Source organism: Schistocerca nitens, chromosome 2 (assembly GCF_023898315.1).
Source record: "Schistocerca nitens isolate TAMUIC-IGC-003100 chromosome 2, iqSchNite1.1, whole genome shotgun sequence".
In the NCBI taxonomy this organism is placed as follows: domain Eukaryota; kingdom Metazoa; phylum Arthropoda; class Insecta; order Orthoptera; family Acrididae; genus Schistocerca; species Schistocerca nitens.
In genome coordinates this window covers 34274407-34302224 of record NC_064615.1, presented here as the reverse complement: position 1 = coordinate 34302224, position 27818 = coordinate 34274407, and the positions used below count along the sequence as shown (strand labels likewise).

The 27818-nt window shown below is 43.1% G+C and overlaps 1 protein-coding gene across 3 annotated transcripts in view; it reads left to right on the top strand.

Annotated features, from left to right (window-relative positions):
* LOC126235695 (protein CLEC16A homolog) overlaps positions 1-27818 on the top strand; it is a 264873-nt gene that overhangs the window by 15484 nt on the left and 221571 nt on the right. For all 3 annotated transcript variants that reach the window (XM_049944445.1, XM_049944444.1, XM_049944446.1), the window contains exons 4-7: positions 17253-17401; positions 21037-21266; positions 21355-21544; positions 23943-24116. In XM_049944445.1, coding sequence (XP_049800402.1) covers positions 17253-17401; positions 21037-21266; positions 21355-21544; positions 23943-24116 — 743 coding nt within the window. The remainder of the gene's footprint in view (positions 1-17252; positions 17402-21036; positions 21267-21354; positions 21545-23942; positions 24117-27818) is intronic.

The following is a 27818-nucleotide window of genomic DNA, read 5'->3' as shown; positions in this document are numbered from 1 at the left end:
GAGCACATGACGATCTGTTTGGTAGTGACCAGTTCCCCATCTTCCTGTCACTCTCCCAGCGCAATGCCCACAGACGCTCACTCAGATGGCCTTTAAACAAGGCAGGCTGGGAAGCCTTCACCTCTGCTGTCACCACTGAATCTCCTCCAAAGGTGCCGTTGATGTTGTCGTTGAGCGGGTCACTATAACGATCGTTTTTGTGGCAGAAAATGCGATCCCTCATTCCATAGGGTGCCCCCATTGAAAGACAGTCCCTTGGTGGTCGCCGGAAGTCACTGAGGCAATTAAATAGCATCAGCGAGCTCTACAGCGACATAAGCAGCACCCTTCCCTAGAGCACCTAATAGCCTTTAAGCGGGTCCGTGCCCATGTTTGCCAGCTTATAAAATGATGAAAACAGGGATGTTGGGAGAGGTATGTGTCGACCATTGGGTGCCATATGTCACCTTCCCAAGTCTGGACAAGGATCAGATGTATTTCTGGGTACCAGACCCCAACAGGTGTCCCTGGCATTAACATCAGTGGCGTGTTACCTACCAATGCAAACGCGATTGCCGAGCACTGTGCTCGACCCACTACGTCGGAGAACTACTCCCCAGCCTTTCGCACCCTCTTACGGCTGATGGAAAGGAAAGTCCTCTCGTTCACTACAAGCCGCAGTGAACCCTATAACGCCCCATTTACAGAGTGGGAGCTCCTCAGCATCCTTGCACATTGCCCCGACACAGCTCCTGGGCCGGATCAGATCCACAGTCAGAGGGTTAAACATCTCTCGTCTGACTACAAGCAACATCTCCTCATCTTCAACTGGATCTGGTGCGATGGCATCTTTCCATCACAATAGCAGAACACCACCATCATTCCGGTGCTCAAATCCGCTCAAAACCGGCTTGATGTGGATAGCTACTGGCCCATCAGCCTCACCAAATTTCTTTGTGAGCTGCTGGAATGTATGGTGTGTTGGCAGTTGGCTTGGGTCCTGGAGTCACGTGGCCTATGGTTCCATGTCAAGGCAGCTTCCGCCAGGGTCGCTCTACCACTGGTAATCTTGTGTCCCTCGAATCTGCCATCCAAACGGCCTTTTCCAGACGCCAACATCTGGTTGCTGTCTTTTTTGACTTGTGTAAAGCATACGACACTACCTGGTGATGTTATAACCTTGCCACATTGTATGAGTGGGGTCTCAGGGGCCCACTCCCGATTTTTATCCAAAACTTCCTTTCACTCTGTACTTTCCATGTCCAGGTGGGTGCCTCCCATAGTTCCCCGTATTCAGGAGAATGGCGTTCCGCAGGGCTCCAGTCTAGCAGCAGCTGTAGGGCCGTCGGTCTCACCTTCTCTGTATGTGGATGACTTCTGCATTTCGTACTGCTCCTCCAGTTCTGGTGTTGCTGAGCAGTGCCTACTGGACCCATTCACAAGGCACAGTCATGGGCTCTAGCCCACAGCTTCCAATTTTCAGCCATGAAGTCATGTGTCATGCATTACCTTAATGAATATCCACTCACTGTAGTGAAGACATATCGATTCGTAGGACTTTTTTAGATACCCGATTGACTTGGCTACCTCAGCTTCATCAGCTGAAGTGCTGGCACCTCAGCACCTCAATGCCCTCCGCTGCCTGAGCAACACCTACTGGGGTGCAGATTGCGCTACGCTGGTGCAGCTCTACAGAGCCTTGATCAATCCCACCTTGACTATGGGGGTCTAGTTTATGGTTCGGCGGCACCATCAGCATTGCGTTTACTCTACCCAGTGCACCACTGTGGCGTTCGCCTAGCGACGGGAGCTTTTAGAACAATCCAGTGACCAGTGTCCTGGTGGAAGCTGGAGTCCCTCCATTGAAGGTTAGGCATGCACAACTGCTCGCCAGGTACGTTGCATACTTTCGTAGCTCTCCTGCGCATCCGAATTACCATTTCTCTTTTCCCAACCACAGCAGTTTATCTCCTGCATTGGCGGCCCAAGTCAAGGCTTACAATTGCGGTTCGCGTCCGGTCCCTTCTGTCTGAAGTGGAGTCCTTCCCGTTACCACCTCCCCTTGAGGTCCATTCATGTACACCGTCATGGTGTACACCTAGGCGGCAGATTCTTCTGGACCTTTCATATGGCCCTAAGGACTCCGTTAACCCTGCAGCTCTCCGCCATCACTTTCTCTAGATACTCGACATATACTGGGGCCATGAAGTGGTTTACACTAACGGCTCAATGGCTGATGGTCACGTACACCTTGCATATGTTCATGGAGGACATATTGAACAGCACTCCTTGCCAGTTGGCTGCAGTGTTTTCACTGCAGGGCTGGTGGCCATCTCTCATGCTCTTGAGCACATCCGCTCATGTTCTGGCAAGTCATTTCTTCTGTATACTGACTGCTTGAGCAGTCTACAAGCTATCGACCAGTGCTACCCTTGCCATCCTTTGGTAGCGTCCATTCGGGAATACATCTATGCCCTGGAACGGTCCCGTCATTCAGTAGTGTTTGTGTAGACCCCAGGACACATTGGAATCCCAGGCAACGAACTTGCCAACAGGCTGTCCAAACAGGCTATGCGGAAACCGCTTCTGGAGAATGGGCATCTCCGAAACTGACCTGCGCTCCGTCTTACGCTGCATGGTTTTTCAGCTTTGGGAGACAGAATGGCATAACACTCAGTTGTCCTCTGCTGGCTCTGCATTGGCTGTACGTGGCTAACGCATGGTTACCTCCTCTGTTGCTAGGACCCACCTCGTTGTTGCTGTGGCTCACCAATGACAGTCGTCCACCTCTTGGTGGACTGCCTAATTTTAGCCACCCTGCAGCGGGCTTTTAACTTTCCCAGCACCCTACCTTAGTGTTAGGCAACAGTGCCTCAACAGCAGCTTTAATTTTACGTTTTATTCGTGAAGGTGGGTTTTATCATTTGATCTAAGTTTAAGCGCATGTCCTGTGTCCCTTTGTATCCTCCACCCTAGTGCTTTTAGGGTGTAGGTTTTAATGTGTTACACAGTGGCTGGCTTCTCCTTTTTATTCTCATGGTCAGTCAGCAGTGGTAATCTGCTCTCTTGTTTTGATCTCTTCTACATGTTTCTTGCATCTTTCTGTTTTTTTTTTTTTCTCTCCAATTTTGTCCATTTTAGTGTTTGTTGACCTGTCATTCTTGTGGTTTTCTCCTTTCTTCCAGCTGTGTTTTGTATGTCTCGATTATTTTACTCCCACCCTTGTGGAATTATTTTAATCGGAACGAGTGACTGATGACCTAGCAGTTTTGTCCCTCCCCCCCTCTTTTAAACCAACCAACCAATCAGTCCTCATTTCTCTTTGTATCCCTGTTCCCACGTGCCATAGAAAATGGCACACATTTGTAATATTGGGCATTGTTCCTAAGTTATCATTGTGACATTTTTCATCTCACTGCACAGCGTGCAAATGCCAACGCATTATCATACCTCCCCACTGGCACCAGTATTGAGTTTAACCACCGGGAAGCAATGTGCCTTGGACTGGACTCTGCCACACCTTGCAAGATTTTCAATTACTTTAGAAATAGGGGCTGCTACTGGTTAGGATTGTCTCCAGCCTAAGGTAGTGTCAGCAGTGCAGAGTGGTTGGCCAGAGTCTCTCCCAAAAGGATCAGATCTGGTGTTGCAAAATTATTTTGCTGTGATACACAAGCTTAGTGTTGTTCACGTAGTGGTTTTATTGTCTACATAGGATACTGAATGTCACATTGTTGTTCCACCTCCACTCTGTGCCATCATTCTTCAATTACTGCTAGTACATACAAGCCACCATGACGGTGTACATGAATGGACCTCAAGGGGAGGTGGTAACGGGAAGGACTCCACTTCAGACAGAAGGGACCGGACGCGAACCGCAATTGTAAGCCTTGACTTGGGCTGCCAATGCAGGAGATAAAATTTTGCTTGATGCCATGTTTATTGGTCAGGAATTGATTACACAATCAAGCACACAGAGTGTATGTGTCAGACTTGTGCTCACAACCAAGCATCAACAGAAAAAAATCTTTTTACTATGGTCTCATCCTGAACACACCTGGGAGATGGTCATATTAACTTCACTGGCTCTTTCAGAGTGCAGTTTGTTTCCTGGTGGTGGATGCACTCTCCATTTTTGCGTATGTGGTAAGAGCCGCATTTATGACCACACATGCTACAATTTTCGCCATAGAGGGAGGAACCCCTCCCTGCCCAACAATGATCCCTATTTTGTTTTGGTAGAATATGAGACATTCTGCCAACGCAATGAAATACAGCATCTGACCATTGCCCGTGTATGACTGGCATCAAAAACAGAAGCAGAGCAAATGGTTAGAACTTCCAAGGGACAAATGAGGAAAGCACTCAAGTAGATGCCCATTGAAGAAGTCTTGGCATATAATTTTGCCCCAGTCATCAGATGAAGCCCACTGGAAGGACTGCCTGGGTGCAGGCATGCACATTTCTAGACCTGCTGTGAGCTCTGAGCCCAAGTTACATCAGATGAAGCCGACATAAACAACTGCATTGGTGCAAGTGTGCACATTCCTAGACATACTGTGACTTCTGAGCCCGTTACACACCCCGCTATCAGCAGGGTGCTGCAGTTTGGCTCGCACACTTGGCCGGAAGTCAGGTTGGGCACTCGGTGTCGTCCTTGGCCACTAGGGGTACCAAATGATACTGATTCATGCTGCGACTTTGACACATGCAGCAATTTCCCTTCTTTTCGACATGTCACATGAAACTTCTAACTCCACCAGTCTCGGCAATTGCACTTGGCCTACCTCTGCAGGTACGTCTACAAACATACTTCGCAAGTCGCCATATGGTGCATGGCAGAGGGTACTCTGTATCACAACTACTCCTTTTCTTTGCTGTTCCACTTGTGAATACTACTGTCAACCAATCGGTACTTTGTACTGCTATTTTCTCAGAAACCAACTTGTGGCACTGTCACACCTAGGTTATTTGTTACTATAAATAATTCGTGTAGGATGGTGTCATTTGGGTGCCGACAACTGTACTGGGAGTTTGTTTGTAAATGATGCATTCATAGGAGCAATAATTGTTGTTGTGACCAGGAGGGAGGTTGGGGCTCTGGAGTGTGTGAGCTATTGATAATAGTGTTCAGTGTCGGCAAGGCTATGGCCATTTGGGGATATTAGTGTAGAGGAAGTTGGCATTGATAGTGATGATCGTGGCATTGGGTGATAAAGGGCCAGGAACTGTGGAGAGTCAGTAGAGGAAATGGTTAGTATCTTGTATATAGGAGAGTAACTTACAGGTAATAGGCTGCAGTTGTTGATCCACAGGGTAAATTCCCCCAGGGTGCTCGCCTGTCATTGGCAGATTCGTGCTTGGCTACCATGGGGCCTCAGCCTTTGCAGCATCTCTTCCCTTCCTTGCTGCATGTCTATCCTCTTGCTCTTCTTTTTCCCCTCCCTTGGGGAGCATGTCTGGGATGTTTCTGGAAATGTACTCAGCGTTTTCAGTAGTTGATATCAGAACAGTCTCTCCACTGTTTTTCGTTCCTTTTTTGTCTTTTCATTCCCCTTCTCCTATTCTTCCTCCACTTTGGTGTTTGAGATTCCTCACTTTCTACTTCCTCTCTGTGCACTTCCTCTCCCGCACGTCAGACGCATAACATGTGACTGGGTAACGCATAATTCCCAGCCCCGGGTCAACAGGTAGGGTTTTGAACGTACCCCCTAGTACAGGCCAGGCCCAGGGGAGGGGGATTGTCCGTGCTGCTACCTTCCCAAATTACTGATTGGTCCCTCTGTCAGGTGTTCAGGAGGTGTGAACAATCACCTAAGGTAGGTGCGTCCCCTCTGAGAAGGGCCCCAGTTGGAAGGAGCGCGCCATCAGAGACGCTGGCAGTTATTGTGGATTTTCTCACAGTGAACCAATCATCATTTTCACAGTCAACATCTACAAAATGTAAATGGAATAAGGCTAATGATTCAAAGACCCTCCCAGCTGCACCACAATTCCTTGTGGTATCATGTACTGAAGTTGGTCAGTTCTTTGGTGTGGTAAATCCATTTATTTTGCAGAAAAGTGTTAATGCAGTTGCCGGCCCTGTGGAATCCTGCTCCCATTTACACAATGGCACTTCGCTTGTGGAGACAACTTCTGATTCTCAAGTATAACAACTGCTTGCATCTTCGCTCCTCCATGTCTATCCTGTTCGTGTCAAGGCCCATCGAAAGCTGAATTCTTGCTGTGGTGTTATCTACACTAGACTGCTTGATGGTCTCACCAAGGCAGAAATCCAAATGTACCTCTCTGATCAGCATCTCATTGCAGTCCATCAGCTGATGAAAAAGATGCATTCTTAGTGCACACATGCACTCTCTTTCTCACTTTTGATAGAGTTGTGCTTCCGTCAAAGATCAAAGCAGGCTATGAAGTTAACACAGTCTGACCGTACATTCTGAACCTGATGCACTGTTACCAAGTGTGATCATAACAACCACACTTGAATGTCCTGTCAGCAGCCAGCTAAATGTCTAACTTGTGGTAGAGATGCTCATGATGGCGATTTTCTGCCCCCACCTCCCCACTGTATCAATTGCAATGGCAACCATGTCGCTGCCTCCCAAGATTGTCCTGTGTACCTTGATGAGCGGGCCATCCAGGAGATCCAGGTGAATGAAAAAGTGCCTTACCGGTCACTCGCAAGTGGTTGGCTAGTCAGAAACTGTGCATTCTACCATCTGGCACTTAACAGTGTTGTTCTTGCTACATCTCACTGCATGAAGGACATGGCCATGCAGACATGCAACCTCAAATTCAGCACCGCGGTTGTAAAAACACCCAGTGTCATGACAGCAAACCTGTCTCCTCCTCCAGCTATGCAACAAGCTACAAAACTTTCGCCTCACAGGGCAAAGTCACCTGCTACACAACTGGCAGGCCTGAATGGACAGAAGGAATACTCCTGCGAAACTTGTTACATCCCTCCAGCCAACAAACATCTGAGTCTTCCTCTGCCAACTGGAAAGGCTCCAAGAAATCAAACAAAGGCAAATGGTTTTCTCCTTCAGTGACTCAGAGATCCTCTTCGATGGTATCGCCACGTGATACCTTCACCTGTTCGACCTCTGTGTTGACCTCCATGTCACTGGTGTGCACTGCCAGCCATTTTTCTGCCCTGGACTCTGAAAACCGACAGGAGAATGCCGATGTTCCTCGAGATCTTGTGTAACAGGATCCTCCAGCCTCTGCATGCTATAGTAGTGAGTCTTTGAAGGCTGGCACTTGGCAGCCAACAAGGTGACACTCCATTATTTTTCCTCCTCCTTTTTTTTCTGCCATGATTCTCCTCCAATGGAACACTTGTGGCCTTTGATCCAACAAAGAGGACTTATGGCAGCTCTTGGAATCTTGGTTTCCACTTGTTCTCTGCCTCCAGGAAACAAAATTGCATCCTCACGACCACTTTTGAGCTCTTGCATTTCTTCCTGGTCTGCTTTGACTCCCCACCCCACCTACCCCTACCAAGGATGGCATTCCACCTCATGGGGGAGTCATGCTGCTTATCTGGGATGACTTTCATAGTCAACCTATCTCCCTGACTACCTGGCTTCAAGCTGTTGCAGTCTGCATTTTCCTTTCTCACTTGACCTTTCCTCTTTGTACCATTTAAATCTTGCCGTCATTTGGTGTCACCAGGGCACACTTCTCTCGTCCTTTCCTGCTGCTCGGTGTATTTAATGCACACCACCCTGTTTGGAGCTCTTCCAGAACCTGTCCGAGAGGTGCCCTCTTGGCTGATCTTCTCAATCATCTTAACCTTGCCTGCCTTAACATGGGAGCACCCAGATTCGTTTCAGACTCTATGCATGCCTATTCCCATTTGGACCTCTCCTTCTGTGCTGTACAGCTTGCCCATCTTATTGAGTGGTCCATTCTCTCTGACACGTACTCGAGTGACCATTTCCCATGTGCTGTCCATTTTCTGACTCCTACCCCATCTGCGTACACACCCAAATGGCAGCTTACTAAGGCCAACCTGGAGGCTTTACTTCTCCCTGGCACCCTTTGAATAACAAAATTTCCCCAGTTGTGATGACCAGATGGAATATCTTACAAACATTATCCTTACCACCGTAGAACATACCATCCTTGCACTTCCTCTTTACCATGCCATGTCTTGGTTTCTTGGTGGACTGAGGCGGGTTGTGATGCATTTTACGTGTAGACATGGTCTCTGCATTTTTAACAGTCACCCTATGATGGAAAACTGCTTTCGTTATAAACAGATGCATACACAGTGTCGTCGTGTACTTTAGGGTAGTAAAAAAGCTAGCTGGATTTCCTTTACCAGTTCTTGTAACAGTTCCACTCCCTCTTCAGTTCTGTGGGCCATCCTCCAGCAGCTCTATGGGACCAAGGTCCATTACACAATTTCTAGCCTGACCATAGCAGATGATGTCATAGTGGACCCTATTGCTATCTCCAACACCTTGGGCTGCTTTTTTGCGGAGATTTTGAACTCCATTCACTATCACCCTGCCTTCCTCCATTGGAAACAAGTGGAGATGGCTCAGGCAATACCCTTCTCTTCTCAGAATCACGAGTGCTTCAATGCCACCTTTACTATGTGAAACCTAGATCACATTCTCACTTCATCCTGATCCTCCACCACAGGGCCGGATGATGTTCACAGCCAGATGTTGCAAAACGTTTCTTTTGCGGGCAAGCGTCTTCTCCTTCATATGTACAATCGCATCTGGGCAGAGGGAATGTTTCCCAGATGCTCATGTGAAGTCACTGTCATACTCATACCTAAGGAAAAATACCTTACTTCTAATTATTGCCGTATTTTTCTCACTGGCTGGGTTTGCAAGGTGATGGAATGTATGATTTGTGCCAGGCTGGTATGGTGGCTCAAAGTCTTGCAATTTATGAAAACTGCACACTATAGACTTTGAATGTGCCATTCTGCAGTTGACCATCTTGTCACTTAGTCAATCCATGTCACGAATGGCTTTCTGTGGAAATACCAGACTGGCCATGTTTTTCAATTTAGAGAAAGTGTAGAATACCTGCTTGGTTATTGGTATCCTCCGTACTCTCTACATGTGAGATTCAGTAGCTGCATGCCCTGTTTTATTTAGAAACTTTTAAAAGACCAAGTTTTCAAGGTAAGTGTGGGTCTGCCTTGTCGGACACCTTTGTCCAGGAAAACAGTGTGCCTCAGGGTTCTGTCCAGAGCATTGTCCTCTTTGCTATTGCTGTTAACTCTATGATGGCCTGGCTCCCGACAGGCATCTCCAGCTCCATTTTCATTGACAGATTTTGTGATCTATTTCAGTCCTCCACAGACTTGTCTCATTGAGCAACGTCTTCGGCAATGTCTCGATCATCTTTACTCTTAGAGCATTGACAATGGCTTTTGCTTTTCCACTGACAAAACCGTTTGTATGAATTTTTGGCAGTGCAGTTCATTTCTTCCACCATCTTTACATCTTGGGCCTGTTGCTCTTCCGTTCGTTGAAACCATGAAATTCCCAGGGCACATGCTCAATAGGAAACTTTCTTGGCCTTCCCATGTGTCTTACCTGGCTGCCCGCTGTATGTGGTCCCTCAGTGTCTACATTTCCTCAGCAGTACCTCCTGGGAGTGGATTGGACCACCCTCCTCCATTTGTATGGTTCCTTTGTTTATTGGGTGTTTTGTTTAGGCATCTTCACATCCATCGCTCTTACGTCATCACAATACTTTCCACCATCTCATGGCATCCCTTTGGCCACTGACACCTTTTACGCTAGCCTGGTTGAGAGTCTGTATGCAGAAGCTCTTCTCTGGTACCTCCTGGAGTTCGCTTTCAGTTCTTGCTCCGACAGCTTAACTTCACCTGCCACTTTCCCGATGAGTGCAGCAGCCCGTTTTCATCTTGGCCTTCATCTGCTTCCAAAGAACACTACTCGAGCCTTGCTCTATTGTCGTAAGTTTAATGACGTTTGCAAGGAACTTCATGATATAATACCTTTGTGTACACCGATGGCTCTTGGACGGACCTTGGTGTCGAGTGTGCCTTCATCATTGGCACCAACGATTTTCGGTATCGACTTCTGGAACCCTGGTCAGTATTTACAGCAGAGCTCTTCGCCCTGTGTCAGGCCACACAATACACCAGGAGACACAGGCTTTTCAGTTATGTCATCAGCTCCAACTCTCCGTGCCCTTCAGAGCCTCTGTGTGCTGTTCACCGTCCATCCCTTAGTACAACGGGTCCAGAAAAGCTGTCACTTGTTCACTCTTGATGGAGCCACTGTGATGTTTATCTGGGTTCCTGGTCATGTCAGTGTGATGGGCAACGGGGCCACTGATGCTGCTGCCTAGGCTACAGTCCTCATACCTCGGCCCGCTAGTTCTTTCATTCCCTCCGATGATCTCTGTGTTGCTGTCTGTCAGCAAGTGGTGTCACTTTGGCATCACTACTGGTCCTCCCTTCATGGGAGCAAGCTCCAGGGAATTAAGCCCCTCCCAGCAGCTTGGACGACCTTCTCTCAGCCCTCTCGCTGTGAGGAGAAAATTTTAGCTACGTTGTGTATTGGGCACTGTCTATTTAGCCATTGTCATTTGGTGCTCCCACACCACTTCATGCTAATTGCCGTCAACCTTTGATGGTTCACCATTTCCTGATGGAATGTCCTTTTTTAACCACTTACATTCTCATTTATGTTTGCTGTTCGAGTTATCGGTCATTTTAGCGAATTACTTGCAGGACGTCGAACGCATGTTACTCTTTATCCATTGTAGCAATAAGGTGAAGGACATTTAATCTTTAGTTCAGGACCTCCATTTCTCTGTCTCATATTCTATGCGCCTTTCTCCAAGTTCCTGTTTTTAGATTTCTTTTCTTACGTTGATTGGGCTTAATGTGTAGTTGTTTTCAGCTCCTTTTCTTTCTTTTCTTTTCTTTTTTTTCTTCTTTGTATTCTACGGCTCTGACATGGGCATGTATGACCCTAGTTGTTTTTGTGCCCTAAAACAAAACAAAACACTACAGTAATATTCTCTCTGTGGAGACTCAGTATGCAGTGGCAGTGGAGCTGATTGGGTGGCTGGGTTTGTGTATTTTAGGAAGCATGTAAAAGGTAGGATGTGGTTAGTGGTGGGAAGTGAGAAGGGAGATAGCCTCAGGGGAGACGTTCTGGAATGAATTTAGGGGTCTGAGGAGAAACTGGAGATTGTGTTGGATTTTTGGAATCACTGTAGCAGGGCTTGTAGGTGGATGTGTCTGACATCTGTCAGAGCCCTGAAATACAAAACCACAATGGTGAAATTTTGTGGTCAATATCAAGTTTTAGATGGTGGATTGCAGATTTTTGTGCAGAGGAAGCCAGTTTCTATCTTGAGGGGTTGGGGATTGATGGTGATGCAAAGTTTGAGTCTAGAAAACTCAGGAAAGCTATTAGGTGATTATTCAGGAGGAGGGGAGCGGGATGGGTTGCAGTTAGATGGAGGAATAAACTGAGTAAGAGAAGGTTCAGTATTGGTTTTGAGGTGTGGGTGACTGGTAGGGTTAGGGGGGAAAACACGTAGTAGGTCCACAAGGCAGTATTTGATGATGACAATGAGGGAATGTGGGGAAGGTTTGAGTGAAGTGGTGGTAAGCAGTAGTCCAAGGAGGAAGTATGAGGTGGATAGATTGGACAATTTGAGGTGGCATTGTTCATGCTTCTCTAGTTCGATTAGGGCAGGGGTTTTAATCTGGGGTATGAACTGCAGGCATTGTGGATTAGCAGAGTGGGAGCACTTTACTGATGGAGCAGAGGTAGTGCAAGGGGGCTTGGCTTGAGTTATTTGGTTTTATGTAATGGAATAATTAGCAATATAGTTTTGTAACACTAGGTTGGTGAGGGTTGCGGAATTAAAAAAAAAAAAAGGTAGAGTTCATTATGGAAGGATGCGTTGCAGCCATAGAAGGATAATTTGGTGGTCAGGCCATTTGGAGGAATTCCATGTGCTAGCAAATGCAAGACCAGTAGGTGGAACTGAGTTTTGGCTAGTGATACAGAAACTTTTTTATATTGGAAACAGTTTTTCACCACCAGACATACCAATTAGACTTGATCAAAAACCAATATTGAACCCTGTCTTACTCAATTTAGTCCTCCGTCTAAACGTGGTTCACCCCCATTCCCCCTGAATAATCCCGATAACTTTCATGAACCTTGTAAATGCAAACCTTTTCATCACCATTGTTCTTCAAATCCCGCAACATGGAAACTAACATCACATCCGCAGAAAGAACTGCAGTCTACTAGCTTTTGTGACTTTTGCAAGCACCTAATTTTTTGACAAATCCATACTGGTTTATCTAAGTAAAGGGGCAACTTTGGCCACTGTGAGGCTTGTCCTGATCACGTTTTCAAGATCTGATCCCAAATGAATTCACTCTGCTCAATGCAGAGGTTCGTATAATGTTGAAGACATTGAGGCAGATATGACAGATTCAACAACAAAATTCCTGTTTGCTACAATTCTGTGACTGCATTATGTGCCATTCAGTCCATGTACTTGATGGAGAAATCAGTCATCTAGTTTGTCTGACACACAATACTTTTCTGAAGGCATTTGGTGTACCCATTGTAGCACTGTGTAATATCAGACTTCAAGTGTAGATCCTGCTGTTGAGGCATAGGGCCATATTTTAATTAGAGGACAAGTGGCAAGGAGCGAGGAACAAGAAGTTGTGGTAGGTGAAAAATAATGTAGCTACTTACTTCCTTTCGGAAAGAACACTTTTCTTGATGAATGAATTCTTTATTTGGCCAGATGACAGTCAGTGTGCATTAATTGTGGCACACAAACATCCATATACCACATTTTGGTAGAATGCACACAGTTTGATCAATGGCACTAAAAGTGTCCAGCCCTTACTAAATTGTTTTCCTCCCTTCCCAGTTTCTATCAAAGCTGTTTGGAAGGATGTTCCTTAGGCATATACTAACAGCCAAGCTATAAAATATTCAGGTTTCTAACACCATGTGTAATTTTGACAGAAAGTTTTGTATTTATATTTTAAGTATATTTCTGTTTATTATTATCATTACTACTACTATTGTGTCTCGGAAAGGGTTATTTACTTGTGTGATAATTTAATTATTGGAACCAGAGTGCTAAGGACAATTGCTGTCATGTACTTTTTTTAACAGTACGAAAGTAAGCTGGCAGGGTGTTTGGAAAGGACAAATCATTATCTAGAACTATTATTAGCAAAAATATTGTTCTTTCAAATTCTTCATCTTACGTAATGTGGAAAGTCACAAAATAGATCACCTTTCTGGTCCAGTGGCCGCACCGCTAGCTACTAATGCAGAAGTCGTGATTTCAATTCATGGTGATAAAATCAGTCTTTTGTAAGAAGAGCAGTTCTGGTATGGGGTTAACTCTCCACCTTGTGATGCCAAATGAGAAGTTGCTTGGTTAATTAAGCTGTGTCAGTGACAAACAAGCCATCAGAGTGGCAAAAAAATACACTGAAGTGCCAAAGAAACTGGTATAGGCATATGTATTCAAGTACAGAGATATGTAAACAGACAGAATATGGTGTTGCAGTTGGCAACAGCTGTATAAGACAACAAGTGTCTCTTGCAGTTGTTGACCGGTTACTGCTGCTACAATGGCGGGTTAACAATATTTAAGTGAGTTTGAACATGCTGTTGTAGACGGCACTTGAGTGGTGGGACACAGCATGTCCGAGGTAGCAGTGTAGTGGGGATTTTCCCATATGACCATTTCATGAGTGTACCATGAATATGAGGAATCTGGTAAAACACCAAATCTCTGATAATACTGCAACTGGAAAAAGATCCTGCAAGAATGGGACGAACAACATCTGAAGGAATTGTTCAACATAACAGAAATGCAACCCTTCTGCAAATTGCTGCAGATTTCAATGGTGGGCCATTAACAAGTGTCAGGATGTGAACCATTCAATGAAATCTCATCAATATGGGCTTTCGGAGCTGAAGGCCCACTTGTTTGCTCTTGATGACTGCATGACACAAAGCTTTAAGCTTTGCCTGGGCCCCATCAACACCTACACTGGACTGTTGATGACTGGAAACGTGTTGCCTGGTCGGGCGAGTCTCATTTCAAATTGTACAGAGCGGATGGATGTGTAGGGGTATGGAGACTACCTATGGATCCATGGACTCTGCATGGGACTGTTCAAGCTGGTGGAGGCTCTGTAATGGTGTGGGGCATGTGCAGTGGGAGTGATTTGGGACTCCTGATACATCTAGATATGACTTTGCCACGTTACATGTACATAAGCATCCTGTCTGATCATCTGCATCCATTGTGCATTCCAATGGACTTGGGCAATTCCAGCAAGAGTGTGTGACACCCCACATGTTCAGAATTGCTATACAGTGGCTCCAGGAACACTCGTCTGAGTTTAAACATTTCTGTTGCCCATCAAACTCCCCAGACATGAACATTATTGAGCATATCTGGGATGTCTTGCAACATGTTGTTCAGAACAGATCTCCACCCCCTCACAGTCTTACAGATTTATGGACAGCCCTGCAGGATTCATGGTGTCAATTCCCTCAAGCACTACTTCAGAAATTAGTTTAGCCCATGTCACGTCATGTTGTGGCACTTCTGCCTGCTTGCGGGGGCCCTACATGATATTAGGCAGGTGTACCAGTTTCTTTGGCTCTTCAGTGTAGATGCTTGATTGAGCCTGGAAGTCATATGACTATGTATTTATTTAGTTATATGTAAAAACAAAGATGATGTGACTTACCGAACGAAAGCGCTGGCAGGTCGATAGACACACAAACAAACACACACACAAAATTCAAGCTTTCGCAACAAACTGTTGCCTCATCAGGAAAGAGGGGAAGGAGAGGGAAAGACGAAAGGATGTGGGTTTTAAGGGAGAGGGTAAGGAGTCATTCCAATCCCGGGAGCGGAAAGACTTACCTTAGGGGGAAAAAAGGACAGGTATACACTCACACACACACACACACACACACACACACACACACATATCCATCCACACATATACAGACACAAGCAGACATATTTAAAGACAAAGGGTTTGGGCAGAGATGTCAGTCGAGGCGGAAGTGAAGAGGCAAAGATGATGTTGAATGACAGGTGAGGTATGAGTGGCGGCAACTTGAAATTAGCGGAGATTGAGGCCTGGTGGGTAACGGGAAGAGAGGATATGTTGAAGAGCAAGTTCCCATCTCCGGAGTTCGGATAGGTTGGTGTTGGTGGGAAGTATCCAGATAACCCGGACAGTGTAACACTGTGCCAAGATGTGCTGGCCGTGCACCAAGGCATGTTTAGCCACAGGGTGATCCTCATTACCAACAAACACTGTCTGCCTGTGTCCATTCATGCGAATGGACAGATGGTTGCTGGTCATTCCCACATAGAATGCATCACAGTGTAGGCAGGTCAGTTGGTAAATCACGTGGGTGCTTTTACATGTGGCTCTGCCTTTGATCGTGTACACCTTCCGGGTTACAGGACTGGAGTAGGTGGTGGTGGGAGGGTGCATGGGACAAGTTTTACACCGGGGGCGGTTACAAGGGTAGGAACCAGAGGGTAGGGAAGGTGGTTTGGGGATTTCATAGGGATGAACTAACAGGTTACGTAGGTTAGGTGGACGGCGGAAAGACACTCTTGGTGGAGTGGGGAGGATTTCATGAAGGATGGATCTCATTTCAGGGCAGGATTTGAGGAAGTCGTATCCCTGCTGGAGAGCCACATTCAGAGTCTGGTCCAGTCCCGGAAAGTATCCTGTCACAAGTGGGGCACTTTTGGGGTTCTTCTGTGGGGGATTCTGGGTTTGAGGAGATGAGGAAGTGGCTCTGGTTATTTGCTTCTGTACCAGGTCGGGAGGGTAGTTGCGAGATGCGAAAGCTGTTGTCAGGTTGTTGGTGTAATGGTTCAGGGATTCCGGACTGGAGCAGATTCGTTTGCCACGAAGACCTAGGCTGTAGGGAAGGGACCGTTTGATGTGGAATGGGTGGCAGCTGTCATAATGGAGGTACTGTTGCTTGTTGGTGGGTTTGATGTGGAGGGACGTGTGAAGCTGGCCATTGGACAGGTGGAGGTCAACGTCAAGGAAAGTGGCATGGGATTTGGAGTAGGACCAGGTGAATCTGATGGAACCAAAGGAATTGAGGTTGGAGAGGAAATTCTGAAGTTCTTCTTCACTGTGAGTCCAGATCATGAAGATGTCATCAATAAATCTGTACCAAACTTTGGGTTGGCAGGCCTGGGTAACCAAGAAGGCTTCCTCTAAGCGACCCATGAATAGGTTGGCGTACGAGGGAGCCATCCTGGTACCCATGGCTGTTCCCTTTAATTGTTGGTATGTCTGGCCTTCAAAAGTGAAGAAGTTGTGGGTCAAGATGAAGCTGGCTGAGGTGATGAGGAAAGAGGTTTTAGGTAGGGTGGCAGGTGATCGGCGTGAAAGGAAGTGTTCCATCGCAGCGAGGCCCTGGACGTGCGGAATGTAAAGTGGCTAAATGAGTTTGTTAGGTAACAGCTGAGGCAGTGATTTCAAATTTCAAAGAGAAAAAGATGCCTTTAGTTCTGAACTAAGAGGAGTGGAGCCATGCATTCTCCATCTGTGGGAATTAAAACTTTTCCTGGCTGAGGTGTAATATGGTTGTGCAACTATATTGGTGGATGAAATGAAAGTTGCAGTACCACTTGAACTAACGGTTTATTCAACATTAATACTGATCATGTTTAATTAATTTTGTACATTTCCAAGTGGCTAACTTATTCTGCCACTGGGGATGTGTGTGTGTGTCTTACCTCACAGTATTTTTTCCCACTATAGGGAGTCATGTGTACCTAGTTTGGTTTTAATAGCTCCAGATGTGTCGGAGTTATGTTTATTTTCGTATGTCATTCCCATGGCACTGCTATCTTATACCTGTGATAAATAGGTGTTGTTTACACAAACTATTTTTTCTAATTGTTAATACATATGTATACACCCTCTGCCCGCCTCTCCCCCCCCCCCCCCCCTCCCCCCCTGCAGACGTACCTTGAATCACACAGTTGTTCATTTCTCAACATTGTGACATTTAGATTTGGCATAGATTTATTTGGGAGTTACTTGTTCCCGCCTGAGTTCTTAAAAAATTCATACTTAATAATTTTTAAGAACTAATTGTTGTACGCTTATGTCATTTGAATGTTGACTATTTTTGTGAATAATAGAGTGATGTAAAAAAATAAGCTAACTGTTATTGAAATTTTATTTTCAGATTACCTTCTGAGCAATAACCATGTAAATTCAATTATAGTTCACAAATTTGATTTCTCTGATGAAGAAGTTATGGCTTACTATATATCATTTCTGAAGACCCTCTCATTGAAACTAAATGCTCATACAGTACACTTTTTCTACAATGAGGTGCGTATTTCTAGATAAGCATAGATTTGTCTATTGTTTGCTAGTTGTTGGCGCTGTCAGAATATGTTCCTTTCATATATTTGGCTCTCAACATAATGTGAACTTTGTTTTGACATTTATTTATTTTATTCTTTAGATTTCCCAATCGCTCATCATCATTTCTATTCCAGAATACACTTTTTTTTACCTTGCATGCTTCTTCAAACAGCTGTCTGTTACAAGTTAAGGTGTTTTTGTTCTTTTACCTTCTTTTTCTCTTCCTTCCGCTTCCCCCAATATTGTATATCTTCTAGTCCATCAATCCTTGTGTACTTCACATTTATTTCTGCCCTTGCAACTGAGAGATCAAATGATGATCATTTCCTACCTTTAAAAATCTTGGCAAAACTTTCATCACATTTTGTTGGGACCTTTTTCATAATGTGACTGCAGGCTCAATCTCATGACCTGCTCCTTCTCTTCCTTTTATATTCCTGTTCCGTTGTTGCTTGGTTTTGTTTTCATTCTTGTTTTATTTACTTTGTTCTTGAGGCCACTTTCTCTTGCTTCTTTTTCAGTTCTATCTTTTCTACTTCTTGTACCCCCCATGGCATGAGCTTGCGCACACGATCTTTTGTGTGTGTGTGTGTGTGTGTGTGTGTGTGTGTGTACACACATGGACGTGCACACTCATGCTACTATACTAGATAATTACATGTTCCATCGATCAATTGTACTACATGTTGTAACAGTGTGCAATAAGACAGTTTAGACCTTGCTGGGCATAATTTAATTTTGTGTGTGACTGCATGATAATGCTTAAACATCAGAAACAATACTTGAGTTATATATCAATGAACATAATTTTTGAAAATATAATGTAATTGTATAGATATAAAATCTATTCATCGAGTGGCAGCAGGAGTACACACGTATAAAGATGCTGAAATTTGCACGCTTTCGGAGCCTGTGGGTCCTTCTCTCAGAAGAGTTGAACGGGAAGAAGAGGAAACACTATATCTTAATACTTTCTAAATGAAAATTCACCAGCAGAATAGAAAATACTGTACTGAAAAGCATTTTCAATTTTCTTTTATAGCTAACTTTCCTGCTAATTATTTTGGAACATTAGTCAACCAGTTGGTAATTTTTTTCAGTTTTATTCAACTGTACTTAAAGTAATTTTTGTATCTGCTTCTGTAACTATAGAAATTACAGTTTCTTTTCAAATGGACTGAATGATTGACAACAAATTTTATTACCTGATATATGGACTGATAAGCTCCTTGATTTTTTTTTCATGAGATACTACTAATTGAAAGCAACTGAAATTCACCATGTTATTTATTTGCTTGCCTCAAAGATTTTTGGTGACCTACAGAGCCAATATTGGTGGACTTAATTATTTAAAAAGCATCAAAATGTGTTAAATTCTCTTCTACATATATATAGTTTGGAAGATTCTGATGTACTTCCCACCTTCTGACTATGTGCTAAATTTATCAGTATTGTTACAACCTTTGTTGTGCTGTGGTAATCAGTTTGTGCACTGTAACTTGCAGGCATCACAGTGGGTGATTGAGTTGTGCATTAACTTTTTAAATTGTACTGAAATGTAATCACATAAATCCTAATGAAGGTTGCTGTTCAGCTCTGTAAAACATTTAATGCAGTATTAAACAGCAGGTAGCTTTATTTTACATAGAGCAAAACATTCATCTCCGTGTCATTTTCATTGTTTCACTGTACCCACTGTGTGTGGAATTTGGTATCTGAAGTTTACTCGCAATTTCACAGATGGATTGAAAAACATTGGTGACGGAGGTAATGAAGTTAATTTCAGCCATGCTCATCCCTCTACATTTGTTCATTTCAGCTGCTGTAACAAACCAATATTTCTTGCCCTTGCATATATGTGTATACTACACCTCATTACAAGATTCGTCTGAAAGCTACGTTTTGACAACTCAATGCATGTACTATTCAGTATGTGGCCTCTTTTATTGTTAAATTGTTTACATTCTACCAGAACTTTCCTTACCAAATTGTAAAGATTTGACAATCCTGAATTGTTTGTGAATTAAAAGTGATTATAGACACATAAATGAAGAGTAAGAGTAGGTGCAAAGCTCAGAATAAACAGGCTCTTGAGCAAGAAGACAGAAATGAAGTTTACAAGAATTTATTTAAGAAGAGGGAGACATACCAGATCAAATTGAGCAATAAGTTTTGTATAAAAGAAAAGAAGATTGTATGGATCCAAACAGAAGGGACAATTATTTATCAAGGGCTTGTAAGACAAACACAAAAATATGTTGTTTGTATGAAGAAGCAGTAACTGCAAACAAAACATCATGTGGATCAAGGGAATTGTTAAAAGGGGAGACAAGAATGTGAAATGAGCCACAGTGGGGAACTGGATTGAATATTTTTATTAATTCAGAATACTCTGACATTCCTTTGAGACTGTGAGAAGGTAAAATGAAAATTTGACAAAATCTGTACGTGTGAAGACTATTTACAACTATACTATTGTTTGGAATGATTAGTTAATTCCTCAGGGAGAAAACATTTGAAGGTTGGGGAAGCTTAGAGCTTTGTCTCCCGTGGTCCATAGAACAGGTGGGTTGCTTTAATTCCAGGCTATTAAGTGATCTGCCCTCCTTTCCAACTGCCCTCCATCTATCCTTCTTTTCCTTTCTGAGGAAAGAACTGACAGTTTTGTAAGCTAGGATCTTTTCTGTTCTTTTTTTGTATCTGTTGGCAATTTTTAGAAATATGCCTCCTGAATTTAAGTACTGATCAGCTGTTTTGTTTCCTTTTAATTATATAGTATGTAATAGCTACACATTTACCCTCCAAGGCACAAGTGCAGCTCAATTATCAGGCACATATATTGGTTGTATGGGCTGTACATATATGATAGCTGAATGTTAGTTGTAAATTTTCCAACTATATGTGTGATTTTAAAAGTGTGGGCCTGTAACACACCATAAAGATGTACAGGAAGTGAATGGGGTTCATGTTGCAGTAAACCTTGCATGAAAGAATTCTTCATAGCCAGGAAACAGCGGAATTAACTGTTAAGTTTGTCTCAATGGGTTTGTGATGAAAGGATAAATTTCTGTGTATGAGATCATCAGTTTTTCTCTCTTTGTCTGTCGTCTTATGAATGCAACCAGCCCCTCAATGTTCTGTTTGTTTCTGGTAGTTTGACAGGTGTTGGTTTAAGTGGATGAAAGAACTGGTGTCTAGTAGTAGCAATAATTTATTCATCCAAGTATCTTTTTACATTTATAACTACAGGATTTGTCCTCTTAATAAATGGGTAAAAAAGATGTCATATATATACATATGAGTAATGAGGAGTGGGCAGGTGGTCATTTGTGGCCTTATTGAAGGATACATCTTGGACATCCTGGAAATTGCCTGAAATGATGTAGGAAAACAGCGAGAAACCTAAATCAGCATGACTCAGTGTTGTTGTCTTGACACGTATCATATTTCATTGACAACAGGTTTTGTATAGTGTCAAATAGCTGCCTTATAAAAGTGTAGCTGAAGATGTTTGGCCTTGTGTGTGTGTGTGTGTGTGTGTGTGTGTGTGTGTGTGTGTGTGTGTGTTTTATTAATCTCTTTTTTTGTCTCACTTTCAGCACACAAATGATTTCCCTTTGTACACTGAGGCAATAAAATTTTTCAACCACCCAGAGAGCATGGTGCGTATTGCAGTACGAACACTGACACTGAATGTATACAGGGTAGAAGACAGATCAATGCTCAAATTTATCCGAGACAAAACAGCTGCTCCATATTTTTCAAACCTTGTTTGGTTCATTGGCAATCACGTCCTAGAGCTTGATATATGTGTTCGAAATGATGCTGAGTAAGTATAGTGCAATCTCAAAGCTTACTATGTACATTAAAATCTTTCTCTTCCTGAGTTATATTGATTACCACTTTTTTTGTTGCAGTCATCAGAGTCAGAATCGTCTATCAGATCTTGTTGCTGAACATTTGGATCATTTGCATTATCTGAATGATATTTTATGTTTGGATATTGCTGACTTGAATCAAGTCCTTACTGATCATCTACTGAATAAACTACTTATACCATTATATGTGTATTCCCTAACAAAACGAAGGAGGCATTCACAGCTTGAGGTGAGCATTTTGAGAATTCACTTTGAAACATTTATGCGAGGAAACTAGACATTGTTGACATTAATGCTTACAGATCTGAGAAGTGTAATTTGTTATGGTTGATAAACCTCAAGCAGTTTGGAGGAACACAGAGACTGCAAGAGACATGCAATAAGTAACGCAACACATTTCTCTTTGAAAGCAGGTTGGTTTTATTCAGGATTTCAGTACACCATATTATTACACAATCTTTTACCTACAAGCCGTATTTTTCCAAATAATTTCTGTTTAATGTGACGGCCTTATGCCAGCGTACTGGTAGGGCCTGTATGCCTGTTTGGTATCACTCTACTGGTCATCATCAGAGCCAACATATTGCTTTGTCAATGACCTCCCCACCATTACCATACTGCTTCCTGAGGAGTGCATCCTTCATTGGGTCAAATGTACAGAAATCGGAAGATGTGAGATCCAGGCTGTGTTGGTGTATAAGGAGGAACAGTCCAATGAAGTTTTGTGAGCTCCACTTGGGTGCGCAGACTTGTTTGAGGCCTACCTACAGAGTCATCCAGTTATGCAGCAATGTGTTTGATTATGATCTTTTGATCGCCTCGAATGAGAGTGTCGGCGCATTCCAGTATTGCGGGAATCGCAGCTGTGTGCAGCTGGCCGGCGTATGGGAGATTGGACAGGTTTGTGCAACTTTGTTGCGATGATGACAGATGCCTCGCCCGAGACTCACCATGATGCTTTTGTTCAGTGCTAGATATCCGTAAACATACTGCAAGTGCCTATGAATGTTTGTCATTATCATGTTTTCTGCCAAAAGAAATTTCTCTGTGTGGATCACACAGTCATTACAGATGCTGTTTTGAAGTCTACATATAGCACTGTCCCCTATCAGATTTTCATGAAACTATAGGGGCTGAAGTGGGAATATTCCTTGATGTCCCTCAGCCAATTCTGCATTTTTTGAACCTAAAGTGGTACAGAAAAATAAATGTTGTGTTACTTACTGAACACCCCTTGTACATAGATCCAAACAAATAGAAGACTCAAGGCTGAGGTTGCATTGGCATGAGAATAAGTGATTCTGTGAAGTGTGAATAATGTAAAAAGTGAAATTGAGTGCTATTATTCCATGTGATAAATGATGGGCAAGGTATTGTACTGGCTTAGCCAACAAATTTCATCTACAGTATGTATCATGTATGCCAAACTACATACTTATTTCTGCATTCCATCTGTAGGGGGAGGGGGGGTTCAACAAGCTGCTCCAGCAACTTGCAGTTGTGGGATCATAGCCAACACAACAAGGAATCACATTAGACATCACACAGTTCACACCCCAAATATGGAAGAGTTAGTGGTGCGATGAGTAGATGATGATCCTGAAATATGTGTGGCAGGACTGGTGCTGCTGAAGGCATAAACTACATTCTGAGCAAGCAGTTACTTTACACACATAAATTGCATTGTATGAAACATATCAGACTACAAGAGCACCATGTCAGATTGCAGTTCTGCCTTTGTAGTCTAAGGCGGACTGCTGAAGATCTGGAGTTCACAACTTGCATATTATTTACAGATGACATAGGACTCACTCACAGCTGATTAATAAGCTACCACAATGCTCATATGTGAACAGATGCAATTCCTCAAGTAATCATGGGAACAAGGCATCAGGCTCACATTAGTGTCAGTGTGTGCACCGGAATTTTGGTAACAGATTCATAGGACCATTTGCTTTCCCTGACAAATTAACATGCACTGTTTATCACCAACTTGTGCACAAAAAATCCCTTGTGCTATTGGAGAAAGTTTCTCTTGCAGAAAGACAGTGGATGAAGTTTATGAACAGTGGTGCCCCACCTTATTTTGTATGCCTCAAGTGACAGAACTTAACACAAATATTTAATGGAGAGTGGGTTGGTCAAAGAGGTTCAGTAGCATGACCTCTCTGTTCAACTGATCTTGATCCCTTCAAATTTTTGGCTTTGGGAAAATTTTAGAGCATCAGTGTTTTCCACATTGACTGATAATGTACACACACATTACAGGAATATTTGTCCTGTTTGCATTAATTTGTGATTCATTGACAAGAATGTCTGAAAGATGTATAAGAATGAGTGGCAACTCATGTTTCGATAAAAATTTGCTTTTGGACATATGTTTACAGGCCTTTTTTAGCTTTTTTAGTACCCTGTGATATGACATCTACAAATTAAGCATGTTGAGATATCACCAAACTTTACATAGTTGCCAAATTACTAATTTGACAGGAAGAAAATGACTAAAAATAATTATATCAGTTCCTTCTGGTTGGTGTGTTAAATTTTTAGTTTAATTATGGTTGAAAATTACAACTGAAAACATATTCAATGATGATAAGTTTTCACTTTTTTGTCCCTTTCTGCAGGATACGAAGCCCCATGTAAGCAGTGTTGTTTCATTATTCCTGTTGTCACAAGTTTTCCTTATAATCACTCACAAGCCACTGGTTCAAGTGTTAGCATGGATAATACTCAATGGTGACATGGAAATTTTTTCACAAGGAGCTTCTGATAAACTGGCAACTTATAGACGGGCTCAGGTAAGTTACTCATTGCTTATGTTAAATGTTTATGTATTGTAGTACCCTGCCCTCTGTTTCATGCTTTCTGTAGAAAATATCTACATCTACATCTATCCTCCACTAGCCACCAAGCGGTGTGTGGCGGAGAGCACAATTTGCGCGAAAGTCATATTTCCCTCTCCTCTGTTCCACTTGTGAATTGCGCGAGGGGAAAGATGACTGTCTGAACGCCTCAGTATGAGCTCTAATTTCCCGTATCTTTGAATGGTAATCATTGTGCGATTTGAAAGTTTGTGGTAATAATATATGCTCTATATCCTCGGTGAAGATCGGATTTCGGAATTTAGTGAGCAGCCCCTTCTGTTTAGCGCGCCTTCTATTTGCAACTGTGTCCCACTTCAAACTTTCTATGAGATTTTTAACGCTCTTGCGATGACTAAATGTACCAGTCAGTAATCTTGCTGCTCTTCTCTTCTCAATCTCTTCAATCTGACCCATCTGGTAAGGGTCCCATACAGACGAAGAATACTCTAAGACTGGACAAACTAACGTATTGTAAGCTATTTCCTTTGTTGAAGGACTGCATTGCTTCAGGATTCTACCAATGAACCACAATCTAGAGTTCGCCTTACCTGTTACTTGTGTAATCTGATCGTTCCATTTGAGATCATTTTGAATAGTCACACCCAGATACTTGACGGATGTTACCGTTTCCAAAGACTGGGTATTTATGTTGTACTTCTACATTAATGGGGATTTTTGCCTTGTTATCTGCAGTAGGTTACACTTAATAATATTGAGAGATAACTGCCAGTCATTACCCCACACATTTATTTTCTGCAAATCCTCATCGATTTGTTCACAACTTTCGTGTGATACTACTTTCCTGTAGACTACAGCATCATCAGCAAACAGTCTAATGCCGCTGTCAATACCGTCAACCAGATTGTTTATGTAAATCGTAAAAAGCAGTGGACCTATTACGCTGCCCTGGGGCACACCTAAAGTTAGGCTTGTTTCTGTTGAAGTCACCCCGTTCAGGACGACATATTTCTCCCTGTCTGCTAGAAAATTTTCTATCCAACAGCATATGTCATCAGGTAGACTGTAAGCTCGCACTTTTTGGAGCAAGCTACAGTGCAGAACTGAGTCAAACACCTTTTGAAAGTCGAGAAATGTGGCATCAACCTGGGAGCCGGTATCTAGAGCCTGTTGTATATCATGCACAAAGAGGGCCAGCTGTGTCTTGTATGACTGCTGTTTCCTAAAACTGTGCTAGTTTCTGCAGATGAGCTTCTCAGAGTGTAGAAAGGTCCTTATGTCTGATCACAAAATATGTTCCATGATTCTATTACAAATCGATGTCAGTGAAATTGGCCGGTAATTATGTGCATGCCCCCCCCCCCCCCCCCCCCCCGGGCAATGGCAAGGAAAGCGTTTCTGAAGAAGAGAAATTTGTGAACATTGAGTTTAGATTTAAGTGTCAGGAAGTCGTTTCTGAAAGTATTTGTATGGAGTGTAGCCATGTATGGAAGTGAAACATGGACGATAACTAGTTTGGACAAGAACAGAATAGAAGCTTTCAAAATATGGTGCTACAGAAGAATGCTGAAGATTAGATGGGTAGATCACATAACTAATGAGGAAGTATTGAATAGGATTGGGGAGAAGAGAAGTTCGTGGCACAACTTGACTAGAAGAAGGGATCAGTTAGTAGGACATGTTCTGAGGCATCAAGGGATCACCAGTTTGGTATTGGAGGGCAGCGTGGAGGGTAAAAATCGTAGAGAGAGACCAAGAGATGCATACACTAAACAGATACAGAAGGATGTAGGTTGCAGTAGGTACTGGGAGATGAAGAAGCTTGCACAGGATAGAGTAGCATGGAGAGCTGCATCAAACCAGTCTCAGGACTGAAGACCACAACAACATATGTGCATGCAATTTTCTACAGTTTTTATAGATTGCTATGACCTGGGGCTTCTTCCAGTCCTGTGGAACTTACCGCTGTTCCAATGATCTCTGATAGATGATGGATAAGACTGGTGCTATATTTGTAGCATAGTCAACATAAAATCTTATGGGGATACCGCCTGGGCCAGATGCCTTCCTGGCATCTAAGGATCTTAACTGTTTTACAGTCCCAAATACACTAAACACTATGTCAGTCATCCTTGTATTTGTTCGATGATTGAAACGGGGAATGGTGCTGCAGTCCTCTACCGTAAAAGAGTTTTTGAAAACTAGGTTTAGAATTTTGGCCTTCTGTTTATCATCATCAGTTATATTACCCGTACTGTCAGCAATAGAAGGTATTGAATTGTTTGTAGTGTTCATAGATTTTATGTATGACCAAAATTTTTTGGGGTTATTTTTAGAATCTGCAGATAAAATATTTCTTTCAAATTCGTTAAAAGAATCTCTCATTGTCGTTCTGACAGCTGCTTTTATTTCACATAATTTCTGTTTGTCAGTGGGGCAGTCACTACGTTTAAAACAACTGTGCAATATTCTCTGCTTTCTCAGCAACCTCCTAATATGTTTGTCATACTTAGGTGGGTCCTTTCCCTCCCCTATATTTTTGCTAGGCACATACTTCTCTTAGCACTTGGTGTACAATACCTTTAAATTACGACCAAAGATGCTCAATATCTTTGTGTCCCACGGTGAATGCTTGGAGCTGACTATGAAGATATTCCTTAATGACACTTTTATTTGCTTTCCCAAACAAGAAAACTCTATGCTGTTTCTTTGGTTTTTTTTGCAACTTCCACTGACATAGAAGCCACAACGACATTATGGTCACTAATACCGTTTTCTAGATTAACTTCCTCAAAAAGATCAGGTCTGTTTGTCGCCAAGATATCTAATATGTTCCCATCTCGAATTGGTTTTCTAACAAACTGCTCAAGGTTGTATGTTGAGAGTGCTCCTAGAAAAACTTCTCATGAATCTTTGCTTCTGCCCCCTGTGATAAATGTGTAATTTTCTCAGTCAATGATTAGTCTCCACGTATAACTAATGGATAATTTTGATATTTACTTCCTATGTACTCAAGACTTTCCCTGAAACGATCTGCGACGTTTGTTGCGGATTCTGGTGGCCTATAAAAACGTCCTAACACAATGGTCAATCCATGTCTGATTGACAGCTTTATCCAGACTATTTCACAGTCTGACTCAGTATCGATCTCAACTGCGTTTAAACAGCAAAGAAAAAATTGGCATTTTGCGATAATGTCTTTATTTGGGAGAGACTGAAGTGCAGCTTGTTACTGCAACTATTAACATGTGTTTTTAATGTTGAAGAAGAAGTTGATACAAATACACACATCAAAAAAAGTTTTTCATCACCCCAGTTCCTAGAAATCCTGAAGATAGACGTTTACTGTGGACATTGTATCACAGACACAGTCCCTTTGAATGTTCAGAGATGTCACTAAACCCACCCAAAGACGCAAACCACCATGCATGAGCAGCGCTTATTATGTGGAGGGGGTCCAACAGCCGATCAGTTCCAGTCATTCCTCCAGGAAGGAGGTACACGGCTCCTGTTGTCTGTAGTTCAACCACGCCTAGACGGTCAATTCTGCGGTTAGATTGTGCCTGCATTATTACTTAGTGCCAGGAAGGGCTCTCAACAAGGAAAGTGTCCAGGTGTCTCGGAGTGAACCAAAGTGATGTTGTTCGGGCACGTCGGAGATACAGAGTGACAGGAACT